A 15,648-nucleotide genomic window follows, 5' to 3' on the forward strand; every position below is an offset into this window, starting at 1 on the left:
AGCAGCTTTTAATTGATCCCATGTGGTTGGAACTGTAGCGGGATGTTTTTGTTTATATTCACGCCACCAAATTAAAGCAAAATCAGTAAATTCACTAATAGCAGCTTTAACTTGAGAATTAGCAGGAATATCATGGCATGAAAATTTCTGGTCGACTTCTAATTCCCAATCAAGATATGCAGCAGGATCATATTTGCCGTTAAAAGATGGAATTTTAAATTTTATCTTAGCAAAAGAATCATTACCGGGACGGCGTGGCACACGGCGAGCGCGGCCTTTACGGTCTCCACCGTCCTGCTCCGTGTCACCAACATAATCGTTCTGGAGATCTGCGACCAGCGTGCTCAATGAGTCGAGGCGTGACACGATGGTGTCGAGCGTGGTCTTGGTGGCTGTCTGCGAGAGGTCTAGCTGATCGAACCGCTCGTTCGACGTAGTGACCGTGGAATCCATCCGTTCATGCATCGTCTTGATGTCGGTGGCAAGTCCATCAATCTGTGTCCGCATGTCCTGCAGCTCATCCTTCACGTCGTCGCCGTCGCCTGCCATGGTTAGCGCAAACACAAAACCGATGCCAAAATAGGGTGTAACGGTTCACAAGGCGCTCACACTAGTGCTGTTATCAATGTCTTATCCGTTCTTACCTAGCACACAGGGGCGACCCACAACCGACCGGAGGAACTCGCGAAAGATTGGAGCAGCGATTGCCTGGGAACAAAGTCAGCTCGTCGTAGAACTATGTGGAGTTCTGGGTAGGCCGCACTCAAGTCAAGGATTAGCAATTAACGAATGCAGATTAGCGAATGTTCAATAAGTATCCAAAGTACAAGTCACAAGTGCTGGCTAAGACGTGTCCTAGACGTAGCGCAACAAGGTGAAACAAAGGACGATGGAAAGAACTCACAGAACAAGCAAATAGCCCGGATTTTTTTTTTTTTTTGCACTATTTTTTTTATATTTTTCTCTGAACAAGGATCACAAAAGATGCAACCACAAAAATTGGCACCTACAACTGAGGTGTTATGTGGCCTACAGAAAAACAACACGTTCTCTGAAAAACGTGCAAAACCCTTGACAATTTTTTTTCTATATTTTCCCGAATTTTTTTGGGGATTTTGACGAAACCAAACAGACCAAAGGTCAGTTTGGGTCGGCTCCAAATGGTGTCGAGATGCTCCACAAAAAATTTCAGATTTTTCTGACAAACGAGCGAAAAGTTATGCCTGTTTTACCGAAGGTATCTCAAGTTATGTTTTTCGGAAGGCACAACACGGCGGCGGCAGTTAGGGCAAAGCGTCCCTAAACTCCAACACCGATCACAGGATCAATCGTCCCTGTGACTAACAGCAGTAGGTAGGCGCCAGATGATGTAAGGAGGGCTGCGATGCAGGAGAAATAACAGCGGCTGGCAACCTATCTAGGGTTAGCGCGGCGGCGAGAGATCACACAAGGCGGCTAGCGGGGGCAAGTCGAGTAATATGGTGGCTTCGACTTGTTGTTTGGGAACGGTGGTTGGGATAGCGGCGGAAACAAAGAATAGCAACGGTGCGGTTGAACTACGACCACGAACACAATCCTAAACCAGCAACAAGACTCGACCACGGAAACAAACTCAACAATGCGAAACTGGAACGAAATTGCAAAGGCACAAAGGTTGATAGGACAGCGAAAAGTAAAATATTTTTTTGGCTTTTGTGGACTCTAGGTAATGAACAAATATGAATCGGGAAAACACTCGATAAAGCTCACCGATCAACCTGGAAATCTGATACCACTTGATAGAAGGGGAGTGCCCGATCTTTCGGTGAGTGGAGATAATTTCGATCTGGTGGAAGTAGACCCTCACGATCCGACTACGACGAGCGAACCCGAAGCGCCAATGCAATCGCTGAACCAACTCCCGATGGTTACCAACCTCGCCGGTGCGAGATCAGCCTGATCACGAAGATCGTTTCCTGCACGCAATCGAAAAACGAACAAGAAAAAGACGCGAGCAATCACAATTATCGCTCGAAGGTGGAGTTCTGAATCACACAAAGACGGCGTGGAATTGCCGTGTTCGAGAGTAGCTAAAGCTAGATGTAAAACAAAACTCGAGTTGTAAACAAAAGAGACTCCGACTAAATAAAGGGGGCGCAGCCCCTGGAGTCCAGATCGACGGCAGGAGGGGGGGGGGGCGCCACCAGGGAAAAGGCGGCGGCTGCCAGCCCTAGGCGCCCCACCTGGGCTGCCCTGTTGGGCCATCTTCTTATTCCGCTGGCCCTTCGTTCCTTAACAGCATGATGAAGTTTAATTCTCTCGCACGGGCCCGAGTGATTGGCCCTAGATGATCAACTGGAGGCGCCTGAGGTGCTGCTGGTGTAGATGTACTCGTGGTGTCATCAACTGGAGGCGCCTGAGGTGCTGCTGGTGTAGATGTACTCGTGGTGTCCTCATCAAGCAGGCCCGTTATTTGGGCTTGCGGGCCTGCTCGCTTCTGATTTAACGGTTGTACAGCTGATAAAACTGGCAAACAGCGAATCGGGCCTGCTCGCTTCTGATTTAACGGCTATTTGGGCTTGCGGCTGTACAACCCATCAGCCCAAACCGTTAGCGCTTCCTCCTGTCTCGTTGCTCTTCCCGTTCTGCGAGTGCAGAGGAGAACGTGGCACTCGGGACTCGGGAATCGCCTCCGCTAGGGTGTAGAGGCCACAGGCCAGCCGGCGCCCGGCGCTTCCAACCTCCGGCCAGTATTCGGCGCTAGGAGGACGCCAAATCGAGTCAGCAACGCCTCTCTGATCCGATGCCTGTCGGCGGCGGGCTCTCCTAGTCGGTGCCGGTAAACTTACACGGCCGCACCACCGCCTCTGGCCTCCTCAAGTTCCGACCTCCTCGGCTCCAGCCCCCACCTCGCCCACTCCTAGCCTCTCTGTGCATACCGAGGCGCCTCATCAAGGTAGGTAAATTTTGCCGCCCCTATTCTTTGGATTTTTCTGTGTACTGTTGCTCGAACGTGATTCCGGTGGCCAAAATCCCGACCAATCGTGCTGCCCGCACTCAACATGTGTGCCTGCTTGTGACTGCTACTGGTTAATTTGGTTTCCTGCAGTAAATTTTAAGCTCGAAGGGTCTACAACTAAGGTGTTAACAAACTGAAATAAACCAAAGCACTAGAGATTCAAAATGTGTGTTAAATTCGATTCAAAATGTGTGTTAAACTATGGCACTGAATGCAGATATGTTATGCTTAAACTGCCTAGCATAATGACATCGGCATTATTCAATTTATAAAGCTTTGAAGTTCTCCTATTTTACAGACCTGAATTCCATTACATCGGAGCTTTCCTCCTCTCTAAGAGGATATGGGTCCTTGACATAAATTGTACCTAACTGAAAATCACCAGCACAACAGCACCTGAAACATGGACCTTTTGAATGGAAAAGGTATTAGAAAAGGAATTGAACAAATGAGTCGAGAGAAACAATAAATAAATAAACATAGGTCACTTACAAGGTGATTCACTGAAAGTCTGAAACATTGTGCTGGATATGGCATCTTCATATTTATTTGTACTGTATGTTTAAGTCCTGTCAGAGTCTCTACTACTAAAACAAACGTAAGATGTCCTCAACCAAGGAGTTGGATCGACACCCGCGATATGTCGCCCTCTCTCTTATGCATCTGTTCCAACATGTGGCCCCTACCCATGGGCGGCGCTAGGGGTATGCCTCTGTATTCCTTGGAATACCCAAGATTTTGTGACACTACAATAAATATATCTATACAGATTTACATGTATATTGGTACATCCCGTTTTATGTTGCAAATATGACAAAATAAGCCTAATATACCAATTAGTTATAGCAGCCCATGAAGAAACAAAGCCCAAAAATGCAGAAACCCATCGACTCGCTGTCTGTCTGTCTCGCTCCCCCTCCCTGGCTCCTATCCGTCGCTCTCGCTTGCGAGAGGCAAAACCACGCCACCCCTGCTCTCGCCTCGTAGCGCGCCGCCGCCCGTGGCCAGGCAGCCCGCAGCTAGCACCTCCCCTACGGCCCTGCCCCTTTCCCTACTGCCTCCTCCTTGCGCGAAGGAGCCATCCACCAACGGCCAGGCGGTGGCGCCCCTTCGGCGTCCGTGTCTGGCCCTTCGCCCTCCCCCTCGATGGCTTGAAGCAAGGTGAGCAGAACAACCCAGATCGATTCTTCAGTGTATGAAATTTGAACTATTGAAGATTTCTTTTTCTTATTTTTTGATTGTATTCTTGTAATGTAGATGAAGTAGCATATTGACATTGTGGGAGAAAGCTGCGAAGGCGGAAAAAAAAAACAGCCTCCACATCCACACCAAATGCTACTTGTGGTCCATTATATTACATATTTGCTTTGATTTTTTTTATACGTGGTATACCCAGCTGCAAATCCCTGGCTCCGCCCCTGCCCCTGCCTGTAGATCGGAGTCCCATGATCGACGCCTGAAGCCACGACCCACGATTGACACACGGCCAGGATGCCGCCATCCTACACTCGACTGACTTGTTTGGTTGTGGATTGGCTCCAGCTGCCTGGCCTAGGCATCACTCCAAGGCATTGGATTTTCCAAGCCTGGGGTTCAGATGGCTGCCTGGTTCACGGTGCCAACCAAATAGCCCTGAACTACTCTCCGCCTCCCCCCCCCCCCCCCCCCCCCCCCCCCCGCCAAAACCAAAACGAGTCACTGATTGACGCCACGCATACCGGCCACCGCCCGTGCTCTTTGCATCCGTCCCTAGTCCTGAGATCCGTCGACCAGACTTGCTCTCCCCAATGCCGCCGTTGAGCCGACCTGCTCTCTATCCATGATCGACAATCGCTACTACAGCTCCCAGTCCTTCACGTTATGTGTATAAAAGTTTTGTCTATATAAAGATGCGCTGTTCTCCTGCGTGTTCGAGGAAAAAAATTGTATGTTAAGCAAGTCTATATACACCTCATGCATTCTTGTCCTTGCTTCTACATGTTGCCATGGTTTCGGTTATTAACATCAAGCCTTAGATTTGTCTAGGATTCTATATATTTTTTGTCCATATCCCATCCAGGATAGGCAGCTATTGATGCTATAACATTTTCCCTAACCTCGCTTAAGTGTCAAACAGTCTGAACTCTGGAGGTACTCCGACTGCTCCAAATTGTAAATCGTTTGGGCTTTTTTATGTATCTAGACATAACGCATATCTAGGTGCGTAGCAAAAGCTATGTACCTAGAAAAGCCAGAACGACTTACACTTTGGAAAGGAGGGAGTATTATTTAACTCTGGAGCTATTATTTACAGAGTTTGTGATCGTACAGCTTGATCTTTAAAACTTAATGCCGCTACTTCTGTTGATGATGAATTAATTCTCGTACTAAAATTAATCAAAAAGGTAGCTTTCCAATGTTTAAATAGAGTGGCAGTTTGATTAATTTACTGTTCAGACAATTTGTATGTTCCACAATTTACTCAAGGGCCTATTCGGCCTTGAACCGAATAATTTGCTCAAGCGTTGCTAAACTTATTGCACGATAATTGTTTGTTGTGTAGAGAAACTTAACCGGCTAGTGTTTCCACTGACTAATAACTAATGTAGTAATGTGTTTATGAGGTCTGCAATCTCCAGGCAGGACTATGGTGCCTCAATTCAGCCCAAAAGCCCTATGGAAGCCCAACTCAAAGCCTTTTATTCCAATGAAATATGCATGGCTGCTTAGCTGCTGTGGGCTGGCTGCTGCAGTAGCAGCCTCAGCAAGCTGTACCGAGCACACCCAAACCTTTCCTAAACCTGCGAGTCAGTATGTTCACTTGTTCAGGCCTCGAGGGTAACCCGTGTTGGGCCAATGAACTTAGGCCCTTGAATCCTTTTGTGTCCACGTGGTTCCCTGACTCCAGTGTGGCGGGCGATGGGCCTTTCCCTCGCTGCTGGCAACCCCTAAACAACAAACGCAGAGTGAGAGGACGACCACCCAATCCGCAAGGAAGCGAAGCTCTTCTACTCCATCCAAATCAACTCCCTTCTCTGGTTGGGTTGAATTTATCGGGTGGTTTCTGGTTGGAAGGATTTAGGTAAAACCCTAACTCGTGCAGTGTCTACTCTCTACGCAGTTGCTTCCGATGGACGGTGCCACAGCTGCAGGAGGAAGTAGGGAACCGGCAGCCAACGGGTCCAAACCCGAGGAGCAGCAGTTTGATCCCAGCCGAAGTAAGGAGCTCCCGTCTCAACTGGCAGCTTCATTTCATTTCAGTAAATTATTCTGTATTTCTAGTTCGAACTGTAGTTTGGTTCCCGCTTTTTTCTGTATAGGAAATAGGAAATCATGATATCTTGCTCTCGTTCCTGGGGAATTCGGATGGAAGATTGAATTACTATTAGCTTTATGTTGGTTATCTGCACAGCAAATTATGAACATTGCATTCCCTGGAATATTGTATTTGGTAACGCTTCAAGTTCAGAATTTTTTGAAATGGTTTTGCTAGATTACTTTATGGTACTATATTGTGAGGACGGAATCTTTAGAATGTTGTCAAACTCAATGCTTAGATGTATCATTTGGCGTTATCTTGAAAAGAGCATCCACCAACTGCTCGTTTCTCAAGTCATAGTTTATTAATCTTGCAGTAGTCTGACACCTAATTGATGTTTTGAAGTGATAGGTATAGTTAAAAGGAAGGCCTTGGTTAAAGATTTGGCCACGGCGTACCATGCTGAATGTATAGCATCCTGTAAAGAACTCCTGCAGCTTCAGAGAAAGTGGGAGGAGGTCCGTAGCCTTCATCTTCCAAAATCTAAACTGTAGAGAAGTATTTTCCTCCGTATTGCTTATAGCACTATAATTCAAGCTTTGTTTCTTGTGTATTTGTAAGACAAATATCAGTTGATAAATTGCTACCCATTTTGCATCATTCAGTGTGGCCGCAGTTTATTTGAATTTTGATATACGAAGTCAATAAGTCAATTGAGCTGTAAAACATTCATATTGTTTTCAGAGACAGTAGCATATTGTTATGGGCTTTTAAGTGACAAGAAGAGCTGTCTAATGTGTTTGAATTACAGCGGTGCTAGATCTACTGGAATATCCTTTTGCAATCTGTGTCAAAAAAAAGTGTCCCAGACTCTTTCCTTAAGCAGAATTCATTCATCTACACATACATTCTAGCTTTTCAGTTTCTTCAGCATCCCTTTAGCTATTTAGCTACTTTTGATTGAGCTTCAGGGTCATGAGTTGACCTGTACCAGTTATTGAGAAAGATATTAATTTTAACTAGCATCCCAGAATTGTATGTGTTGTTTTACAGTAGTAAAATTCTTCGGGCAAAGTTTGCTTTTGCTTGTTAATCTTGACGGTATTTTTCCTAATGAGATATCTCAAAATGTTAATATTGATCGCAGGAACAGCACGTCGAAGCCAAAATGCCTGAAGAACCAAGATCGTTGATGATCAAGACCTCAAAGCATAGAAAGAAGTAGATTTAGGAGACTAGTTTCTTACTTTCTTTCGAAAGAACACTTTTTGGCTCTCTCAATGCTGTGATTGTTAGCTTGACAGTAAACAAGACGCAAGGAAACGTTGCCGTAAGGTGGGTTTATGCTGTAAAGCTTCATTTGCCTTTTACCGTTTGTGCTTTAATTAGCATTTTTTTCATCTTTAAATAAAGACTTAAAAGAAATACGAACATGCTGGATCCTTTTACAGTTGCATCCAATAATGAAAACAATTACATATCTCACTGATTTGCACTCGAATAATCGTCACAACTGTTTGTTTTCTTCAAAGATGACTCTTACAAATAATTAACCTGTAGTAATGTAGTTTCATTCAACGAAGGCATTTACTTGTATTACAATGGATTTAGCTCTAGTGATTTTGTGATCAATCTGTGTTCTCCCACTTGTTTTCACCTTGAACTGAATGCGTTTGTCTGTGCGAACCATGATCGCCATTATATTTGTGTTATTAAGAGTAACGCATCTTCGGTTTTTGAACTTCGTAGACAGATCAGTTCTGAGGACTATATTTTGAGAGATTAGTGGGAAAAAAAACTGTTATTTGATTTTTGTTAAATGTTCTCTCTTGATGGCTCGGTGCTCAAGGGCCTGTAAATCAGTAGCTAACTGAACATGTGGCTATTTTAGAAATGTGTTTGGTTCCAGGGATAATTATGGATGAGATGGGGTGGGACGATCTCAATTTCACTCATGTTTTTTAGAAATGTGTTTGGTTCTAGGGATAATTAGGGATGAGATGGAATGGGGCGGTTCAATTTCACTTGTGTTTGGTTTTGGGGCCAACCGAGATGGGTCCATCTCCGGAGGCTCCCTGATCGGGTTGTCCCTGTCCCTAGAGATCGAGGGGATGGCCTCATCCCATATCTATGGTGTGGTCGATCTTGCACGGGTAGGCTCTTTCTCCATTATCATTGTCTCGGTTGAGCTCGTGAGTCGAGGCGACGTAGCTCCTCCTATTATCAACCAAGCTCGCGACGCCATGGCTCCTCCCCTTCTCGGCGGTCTTTCTCTTCCGAGCCTAGCCCACACTAGTGCTGAGGCACAGGGGTGAGTGGCAAGAAGATGAGACAATAAAAAAAATAAAAAGAGAAATAGATAGAGAGAATGACAATTGGGGCTAGCTTGTTGGTAACTATTGCCAATATTATAAAAAAAAATTATGTCCCTCAAAGTCCCTCCAAACAAACAAAAAGTTTGGAATAGACCTATATCCTCACCAAACCAAAAATAGAACTAAGACGGTCAATTCTAAAATAGGGGTAGAGCCATCCCATTCCACCTCATTTCCAAACCAAACATATGTTTAGTGTCCAGTGGTTTGTTTAGACATATGACCTGTTTGGTTCAAATTATGAGAAAATTGCCTAGCTCAGGCAACAATCTCATGCGTCTGATCAATTTTGATTGTTTACTATTGTGGTTGGATGAAGCTGTTTGGATTAGGCAACTTTCCCAACACTTCAACTAAATGGGTCATAGTGTTTAAGGTGTTCTTTGGATCTCATGATCTAAAACTTTAGACCTCTTTTAGCTCTTGATACTTGAAACATGTGGTCTAAAATTTAGCCATTCTTACAAAAATAATGTTAGTTCATTAGACCATAAAAGTGAGCTGAAGTGATGTAAAGTTTAACCCTTGACTTTAGCTAACTAAACTTTAGATCACGAGATCTAAACAAGGGCTGATAAAAGTTGTTTTCCATTTAGAGCTAGTTAGTAGGACTCCTGCTCCTCCTAAATGGGCTCCGCCTCTTCTTATGGACCAGCTTTCTCTGGTGGAGCTAAAGCCAGTTTAGAAAACATTAACAAAAATGACTTCGATGATAGTTTTGTAATAATTCCGGCTCCTCAAAATGGCTCGACTCTTCTGGACTCCATGCAAGGAACCATCTATTATAGCTGTTTGGCAAGCTGTGGAAAATGTTTTAAAGTAAATTAGGTTGGAGATGGCTTTAAATTATAGTTACATATCGGGTATATACATCCCCATGGCTTTATGCATTCGGTTAAAGCATAATCTTTACCCGTATCCACGAACCCAATTGTCGGGTATCAGTATTAGGAATACCCGAAGGAGGGATCTGAGGACCGCGGACAACAACTCGCCAAGATAATTAAGGACGTATTTCAGTCTCGACCGACCCCGAAGGGACGGTTTCCGCCTCGCCAGACCCCTCAGGCACTAGGCCCCTTGTCGCCCGACCCCGAGGGTACGGGAGCCGTCTCGCCCGACCCCTCGGGCGCGGGCTTCGCCTCACCGGCGGGGTCCGTACCACCCCCAACCACTACGGGTCCAAGCGTGTGGGCCTAGGTCAAGCCTCTGACACCAAAAGGGGCACAGGCACGTCTTTACGTGACCCGTGGCCACGACAGGCCATGCCCGGGGGTTCCCATCGCCAACAGTGACAAGTGCGTAGGTGCTTGTGCTGCCTAATCCCCGTACGGTCGTGAAAGCTCTAGTTTGGTTTTGGTGAATTGATGAAACCCTAAGTGCTAACCTAGTTCATCTAAGTGATCATAAGATAGGTAACATTATTCCAAGTGGTGAAGCAACGGTGAAGATCATGATGATGGTGATGTCATGGTGATGATCAAGTGCTTCGACTTAGAAAACAAGAAAGAGAAAAACAAAAAAACTCAAGGCAAAGGTAAAATTGATAGGAGCTTTTTGGTTTAGTGATCGAGACACTTAGGGAGTGTGATCACATTTAGGATTGATAGCCGTACTATTAAGAGGGGTGAAACTCGTATCGAAATGCGGTTATCAAAGTGCCACTAGATGCTATAACTCATTGCATATGCATTTAGGATCTAGTGGAGTGCTAACACCCTTGAAAACATTTGTGAAAAATATGCTAACACATGTGCACAAGGTGATACACTTGGTGGTTGGCACATTTGAGCAAGGGTGGAGAAGTTGGTGAAGTGAAGGAGGTGATAGTCACTGAAAACAGTGACCGGACGCCATTCACGTGGTGACCGGACTCGGGAGAGTAGCGTCCAGTCATTTATAAAATCAGTGGTTTGCTCGGGCTACTCTCGGCCTCTGGCTGAACACTATTTCTGAACATTTGAGCAGGTGACCGGACTCCTGGCTGAACACTGTTTCTGGACATTTGAGCAGGTGATCAGACTCTAGCTAAACACTGTTCAACATTCGGTCCTACTGATGTGGTGGTGCGTAGAGAAGAGGAGGAGTGGATGAACCAGCGCGTCCGCTCATGGTGGACCGGACGCGTCCGGTCAAAAAAAAACCGGCCCCGGTGCCTTACTAAAAAATGACCAGACTCCAGTGATGGAGCGTCCGGTCACTTTGAGTAGTGCTTCCAGTCACAACTTAACACGTGGCGTGAAGCAGACCTAGCTGTTAAGATCGGACGCTCAACATTTGAGGCTGAGGACACGTGGTGAGCATCGAGCGACCGAATGCTAGGGTCCTGCGTCTGGTCAATCTGACCGGCGCGTTCAGTCAGCCCGTGTTTCACTAGACAGAGGAGCCAATGACTCTATTCGTGGGGGCTCTCTATTTAAGCCCCATGGCTGGCTCAAGCTCACTCTATTGGTCATTTGTATTGACATAGCAACCTTGTGATTTTAGCCAAAGCCCTCCCACCCATCGATATCATTGATTCATCATCTTTGTGAGATTGGGACTGAATCCAAGTGCATTGCTTGAGTGTTTGCATCTAGAGGCACTTGGTGTTTGTGTTTCGCTGCAGGATTCACTTGTTACTCTTGGTGGTTGCGGCCACCTAGATGGCTTGGAGTAGCGAGGATCGTCGAGCGGAGGTTGGTGATTGTCTCCGGCTCTGATTGTGGTGATTGTGAGGGGTTCTTGACCTTTCCCCAGCGGAGAGCCAAAAGGTACTCTAGTGGATTGCTCGTGGCTTGTGTGATCCTCATCTTGTGTTGGTTGTACGGCACCCTATTGAGGGTTTGGCGTGTGATGCCAATTAGCACGTGAACCTCCAAGTGAGTGAATCGCCACAACGAGGACTAGCTTGCCGATAATCAAGTGAAACTCGGTAAAAAATCATTGTGTCATCATTTGATTCTGAGGTGATTGGTCTTCATTGGTATTCATTCTTGTGATTGATTGGTTGCATTCCTTGATTCGGCAGTATAACCATCTTGCTCTCTCTCTTTACATTACCGCAAACTAGTTGTCAAGCTCTTTAGTGTAGCTAGTCGTGAGAGCTTGTTAGTTTGGTTAGTATGGCTCTTTAGTTAGTCTTTGAGAGCACACTAACTTAGTGGAGTAACATAGCCATTGTGTGGATAGAGACTATAGAAACTAGAATTGTGATAGGTGGCTTGCATTTTTAGTAGGCTAGCGCAACACTCGCTTCACCTCATATTTGTCTAACTGGTTTGCTAAGTGTTGTTGTAGAATTTTTTAATAGGCTATTCACCCCTCCTCTAGCCATTAGGACCTTTTAGGCCACTGATAGGTACGTCGGTTCACCATGCCATCCACCAGGGACAGAATGGAACACCACAACCAGTTGATGATGTCGAGGCATAGCACCAGTGGTGAACAGGAGCCCGACATGGAGCCATCTCAGTCACCATCTACAGCGTCGGTGGGATCCACATGAAGGAGAAGAAGGATGCGGCGGTCCCTAGAGGGCTTCTTCTCCTCGATTCTCTCTCTCTCTCTCTCTCTCTTCTCTTTTTCTGATGTAACCTGTATCTTCCCATTCTTCTATAAAAGGGGAAACATAATGCAACACAACATGGGGAGATAGGCACAAGCACACAGCTGAGCAACTGAACAAACTCTCAGCACTTTTCAATCCTTCCACCAGAGACCTAGGATCTGCTTCCTCTCTCGCCCATCTATAACCCCTACTATAACGGTGTCGATAACACGAGCAGCAGTAGACTGAATGTAGGGACGTTCTGCCCAAACCAATACAATCCTTGTGTCCTCCATGCACACCATTTGAGCCAGATGCGCAAACTAGAAATTTACTAGCCAATAATCTAAAACACCGATAGTTGGCGCTGCCAGGTAGGGGATTTTTGCGCGTCTCGACGTCCACATCAGGCCTTGGATGGCTAGTCACGACGTCAGCGGGGTCCCATGCATGCACGTGTGCTTCGAGAGCCTGGACTTCATCGTCACGACAGAGGGAGAGTTGGCACAGGCTCCCACCGCCATCTAGCCTCTCCACTCCACTGGCCTTGACACGATCATCGAGGCACTTGAGGAGCTGCAGCTGCACCCACTAGAGGCCCATGTCCCTAGGAGCGACCGTCTCCTCGGCTTCGACTATGGGAGGCTGGAGTGCCAACTCGATGCCTTCCTAGGACCTCGACCATCCCGAGAGGAGCTACGCTACCTTACTTTCTCCTTCGCCAATGCCATGATCCAACTCGTCTAAAGGGAACTCCTCTCCCTAGGAAAACCTCACCTAGGGGTGCCCTGGTAGCGTTCCCGTTTGGTCTACACAATGCTGCGGGGACCGTTGGTCACCTCATGGCGCAGCACATGCACCCATCCCCTATGAACGATGAGTTCAGTGGGGATGACCGAATACATCGTGGAATCTTTTCATGACCTTCTCGCTGGAGATTCAGAGTCGCTCTCCGACTTTGACTCCAACAGGGGGAGCCATCACCCCTCGCGAGATTGTTTTATGGTAGGTACCCCTTAGGGATACGTCAAAATCATCCATGAGGGAGGGCTACCCCACCAAACGACCTCAACAATGAGGTCGAGGAAGATGTAGGGGCCCTTCCTCGTATGCTGAGTGGAACAGCTAAGGGCGCGGCACCAGGAGCTCAAGGATGCATGACTCCAACTCGAGCAAGAGCACGTAGAGCTCGGGCAGAGAGATCGAGCACCGCAGAGATGGTGGGATGGGTGCGCGCCATGGCCCTCGACATGAACCGGAGGATTATCAAAGATGATGGAGCCCTCCCACACTTTGCTCGGGTAAGCCAAAACATCGCTGCTGCGACGGCCTTGCTCTGAGGGCTCCCCGAGCCTACAACACCTAAGGATCGTCAGGCCCATCGTGAGCTCCGCACGTTGCTTGAGCGCGTGGTGGTGCAGTAGGCTAAGAGTTCGTTGTCTCAGCGACAGCGAGCTCAACGCCAGTCAGCGCGCGCCCTCGGGGCAATTTTTTAGGGATGTGTCTATCCACCAGGCACCGTGCGGTGGTGTGGTGCACGCTGTGGCCTTGGTGCATGAGCGTCTCAGCCTCCACCATGACGCACGTAACACCCTGGATGCCCGTAGGTGTGGACGAATTGATGAGAGAGAGGAAGTCGGTCGTGGCTACCACCCATGTCATGGCAGACGCTACGGCAGTGGCGAGGACCAGGAGCCCAAGCCCTGACCTATCGGGACCTTAGGCCTTCCACCGAACACATCCTCAACGCTGCCTTCCCACTGTGGTACCGACCGTCGACCAACATCCCAAAAATACTCCGATGAAATGAACCTCGGACTGTGCCTCGAGGATTTCCGGTTTGCTTGCCAAGCCTGGTGGAGCAGATAGTGAAAGTTTCATTATCCACAATGGCCCATTGTTCCTAGCCAATTCGGCGTGAACATGGTTGGATAACCTTCTGCCCAACCGGATTCAAAGTTGGGCGGACCTAAAGGAGATTTTCGTGGAAAACTTCTAGGGCTCCAACACGCGTCCCGGGAACTCAGTGGGATCTCAAAAACTACCGACAAAAGTCTAGAGAAACTCTTCATGAGTACATCCGGCGCTTCTCCCGGTAGTGCAATGAGCTGCCCGACATCGCCGACACTGACGTTATAGGAGCCTTCCTATCTAGGACCACCTGTGAGTCCCTGATTCACAAGCTAGGACTCAAGGGCCTGTGAACCACCAAGGAGCTCGACATCACCACCAGCCACGCCTCTGGTGAGGAGGCAGTCAGAACAATTTTTGTCCATCCTAAGGCCAAGGCGAAGCGAGACAAGGACGCCAGCAAAGGTGCCTCCAACCGCCCCAACAAGAAGAAGAACAAGCAGCGGTGCGAGGGCTCAGCTCGTGGCCATTGCTGACCACAAGGGGGGTCGGAAGCGTGCCTGAGGGTACCCCAAACCACTTTAAGAAGCTGCTCAAATGGGCATGCCTTGAACCATGCCTTCCCCATTAAGCACCTATACAAAGACTGAGCCCTCATGAAGCGGCTCCTATCCGGTGGCTCCAATAATGGGGAGCATAGGAAGGAGCCCAAGCCGATGGTAGATGCCACCAAGGGAAAGGACTGGTGGCTTTCCAACGCTGGATGGCTGCCTTATGATCTTCGGGGGGGGGGGGGTCGACGACCTACAACTCCAAGTGCCACTAGAAGCTTGTGTGCCACGAGGTCTATGTGGCCGACCACCCAGGAAAGCGTCCCGCAGCTAGGAAGATACCAGCTCGTAGTCGACCTGATCGTCGGCACGAAGCGGCTCACCAAGGTGCCGATGGATGGAGGCAGCGGCCTCAACATCATGGACGCTGAGATGCTCGATGCCATGGGTATCGACCAATCGCGCATCCAGCCAACTGGGGTATCTTTCCACAACATCATGCCAAGAAAGCAGACCATGCCACTCGAGCAGATCGATCTACCCATCACCTTTGGGAATCTGAACAATTATAGGATGGAGACCCTTACCTTTGAGGTGGTCGGGTTCCATGAGACCTACCACGCCATCCTGGGACGTCCATGCTATGTGAAGCTCATGGTCGTCCCTAACTACACCTATCTAAAGTTGAAGATGTCGGGTCCACGCGGGGCATCACCATCAGGCACCTCCTTCTAGCTTGCCTACGAGTGCGAGGTCAAGTGTTGCGAACACACCATAGCGATTGTTACCTCTAAAGAGCTCGCAGCCATCAGGGAGGAGATCAGTTAAAAGAGCACCTAACCCCAAGCAATCGGCCAGGTCTTTCGAGCTCGTGGAGAGCGCCAAGGAGGTCCTCATAGGCCTCGATAGCTTTCGAGGACAAAGTGGTGCACATCAGCACCATGCTTTCCTCCAAATAGGAAAGCGCACTCGTCGACTTCCTCTGTGCCAACAGAGACATCTTTGCATGGAGACCCTCAGACTTGCTAGGCATTCCAAGAGAAGTCACTGAGCACGCCTTGAAGATTAGGACAGGCTCCAAGCTAGTGAAGCAGCGCCTGTGTTGC

General features: G+C 47.8%; 2 protein-coding genes across 2 annotated transcripts; both read left to right on the forward strand.

The window, feature by feature from the left end:
• The first annotated feature begins 2,586 nt into the window (after positions 1 to 2,586).
• On the forward strand, positions 2,587 to 7,606 carry LOC136545868 (uncharacterized). The gene is made up of 4 exons (XM_066537845.1): positions 2,587 to 2,935; positions 6,099 to 6,195; positions 6,642 to 6,754; positions 7,384 to 7,606. The coding sequence occupies exons 2-4, from the start codon at positions 6,108 to 6,110 to the stop codon at positions 7,459 to 7,461; spliced, it is 279 nt and encodes a 92-aa protein (XP_066393942.1). The 5' UTR covers positions 2,587 to 2,935; positions 6,099 to 6,107; the 3' UTR covers positions 7,462 to 7,606.
• Positions 7,607 to 14,839: 7,233 nt separating this feature from the next.
• Positions 14,840 to 15,277, forward strand: LOC136543817 (uncharacterized). The gene has a single exon (XM_066536161.1). The coding sequence runs from the start codon at positions 14,840 to 14,842 to the stop codon at positions 15,275 to 15,277; it is 438 nt and encodes a 145-aa protein (XP_066392258.1).
• Positions 15,278 to 15,648: the final 371 nt, after the last annotated feature.

The sequence above is a fragment of the Miscanthus floridulus genome, chromosome 3, assembly GCF_019320115.1.
Source record: "Miscanthus floridulus cultivar M001 chromosome 3, ASM1932011v1, whole genome shotgun sequence".
In the NCBI taxonomy this organism is placed as follows: domain Eukaryota; kingdom Viridiplantae; phylum Streptophyta; class Magnoliopsida; order Poales; family Poaceae; genus Miscanthus; species Miscanthus floridulus.

Coding starts and splice junctions, on each gene's coding strand:
- LOC136543817 (XM_066536161.1), top strand. CDS start 14,840: ATGTGGCCGACCACCCAGGAAAGCGTCCCGCAGCTAGGAAGATACCAG.
- LOC136545868 (XM_066537845.1), top strand. CDS start 6,108: ATGGACGGTGCCACAGCTGCAGGAGGAAGTAGGGAACCGGCAGCCAAC. Junction 6,196..6,641: donor GCAGTTTGATCCCAGCCGAA/GTAAGGAGCTCC, acceptor GATGTTTTGAAG/TGATAGGTATAGTTAAAAGG. Junction 6,755..7,383: donor TTCAGAGAAAGTGGGAGGAG/GTCCGTAGCCTT, acceptor TATTGATCGCAG/GAACAGCACGTCGAAGCCAA.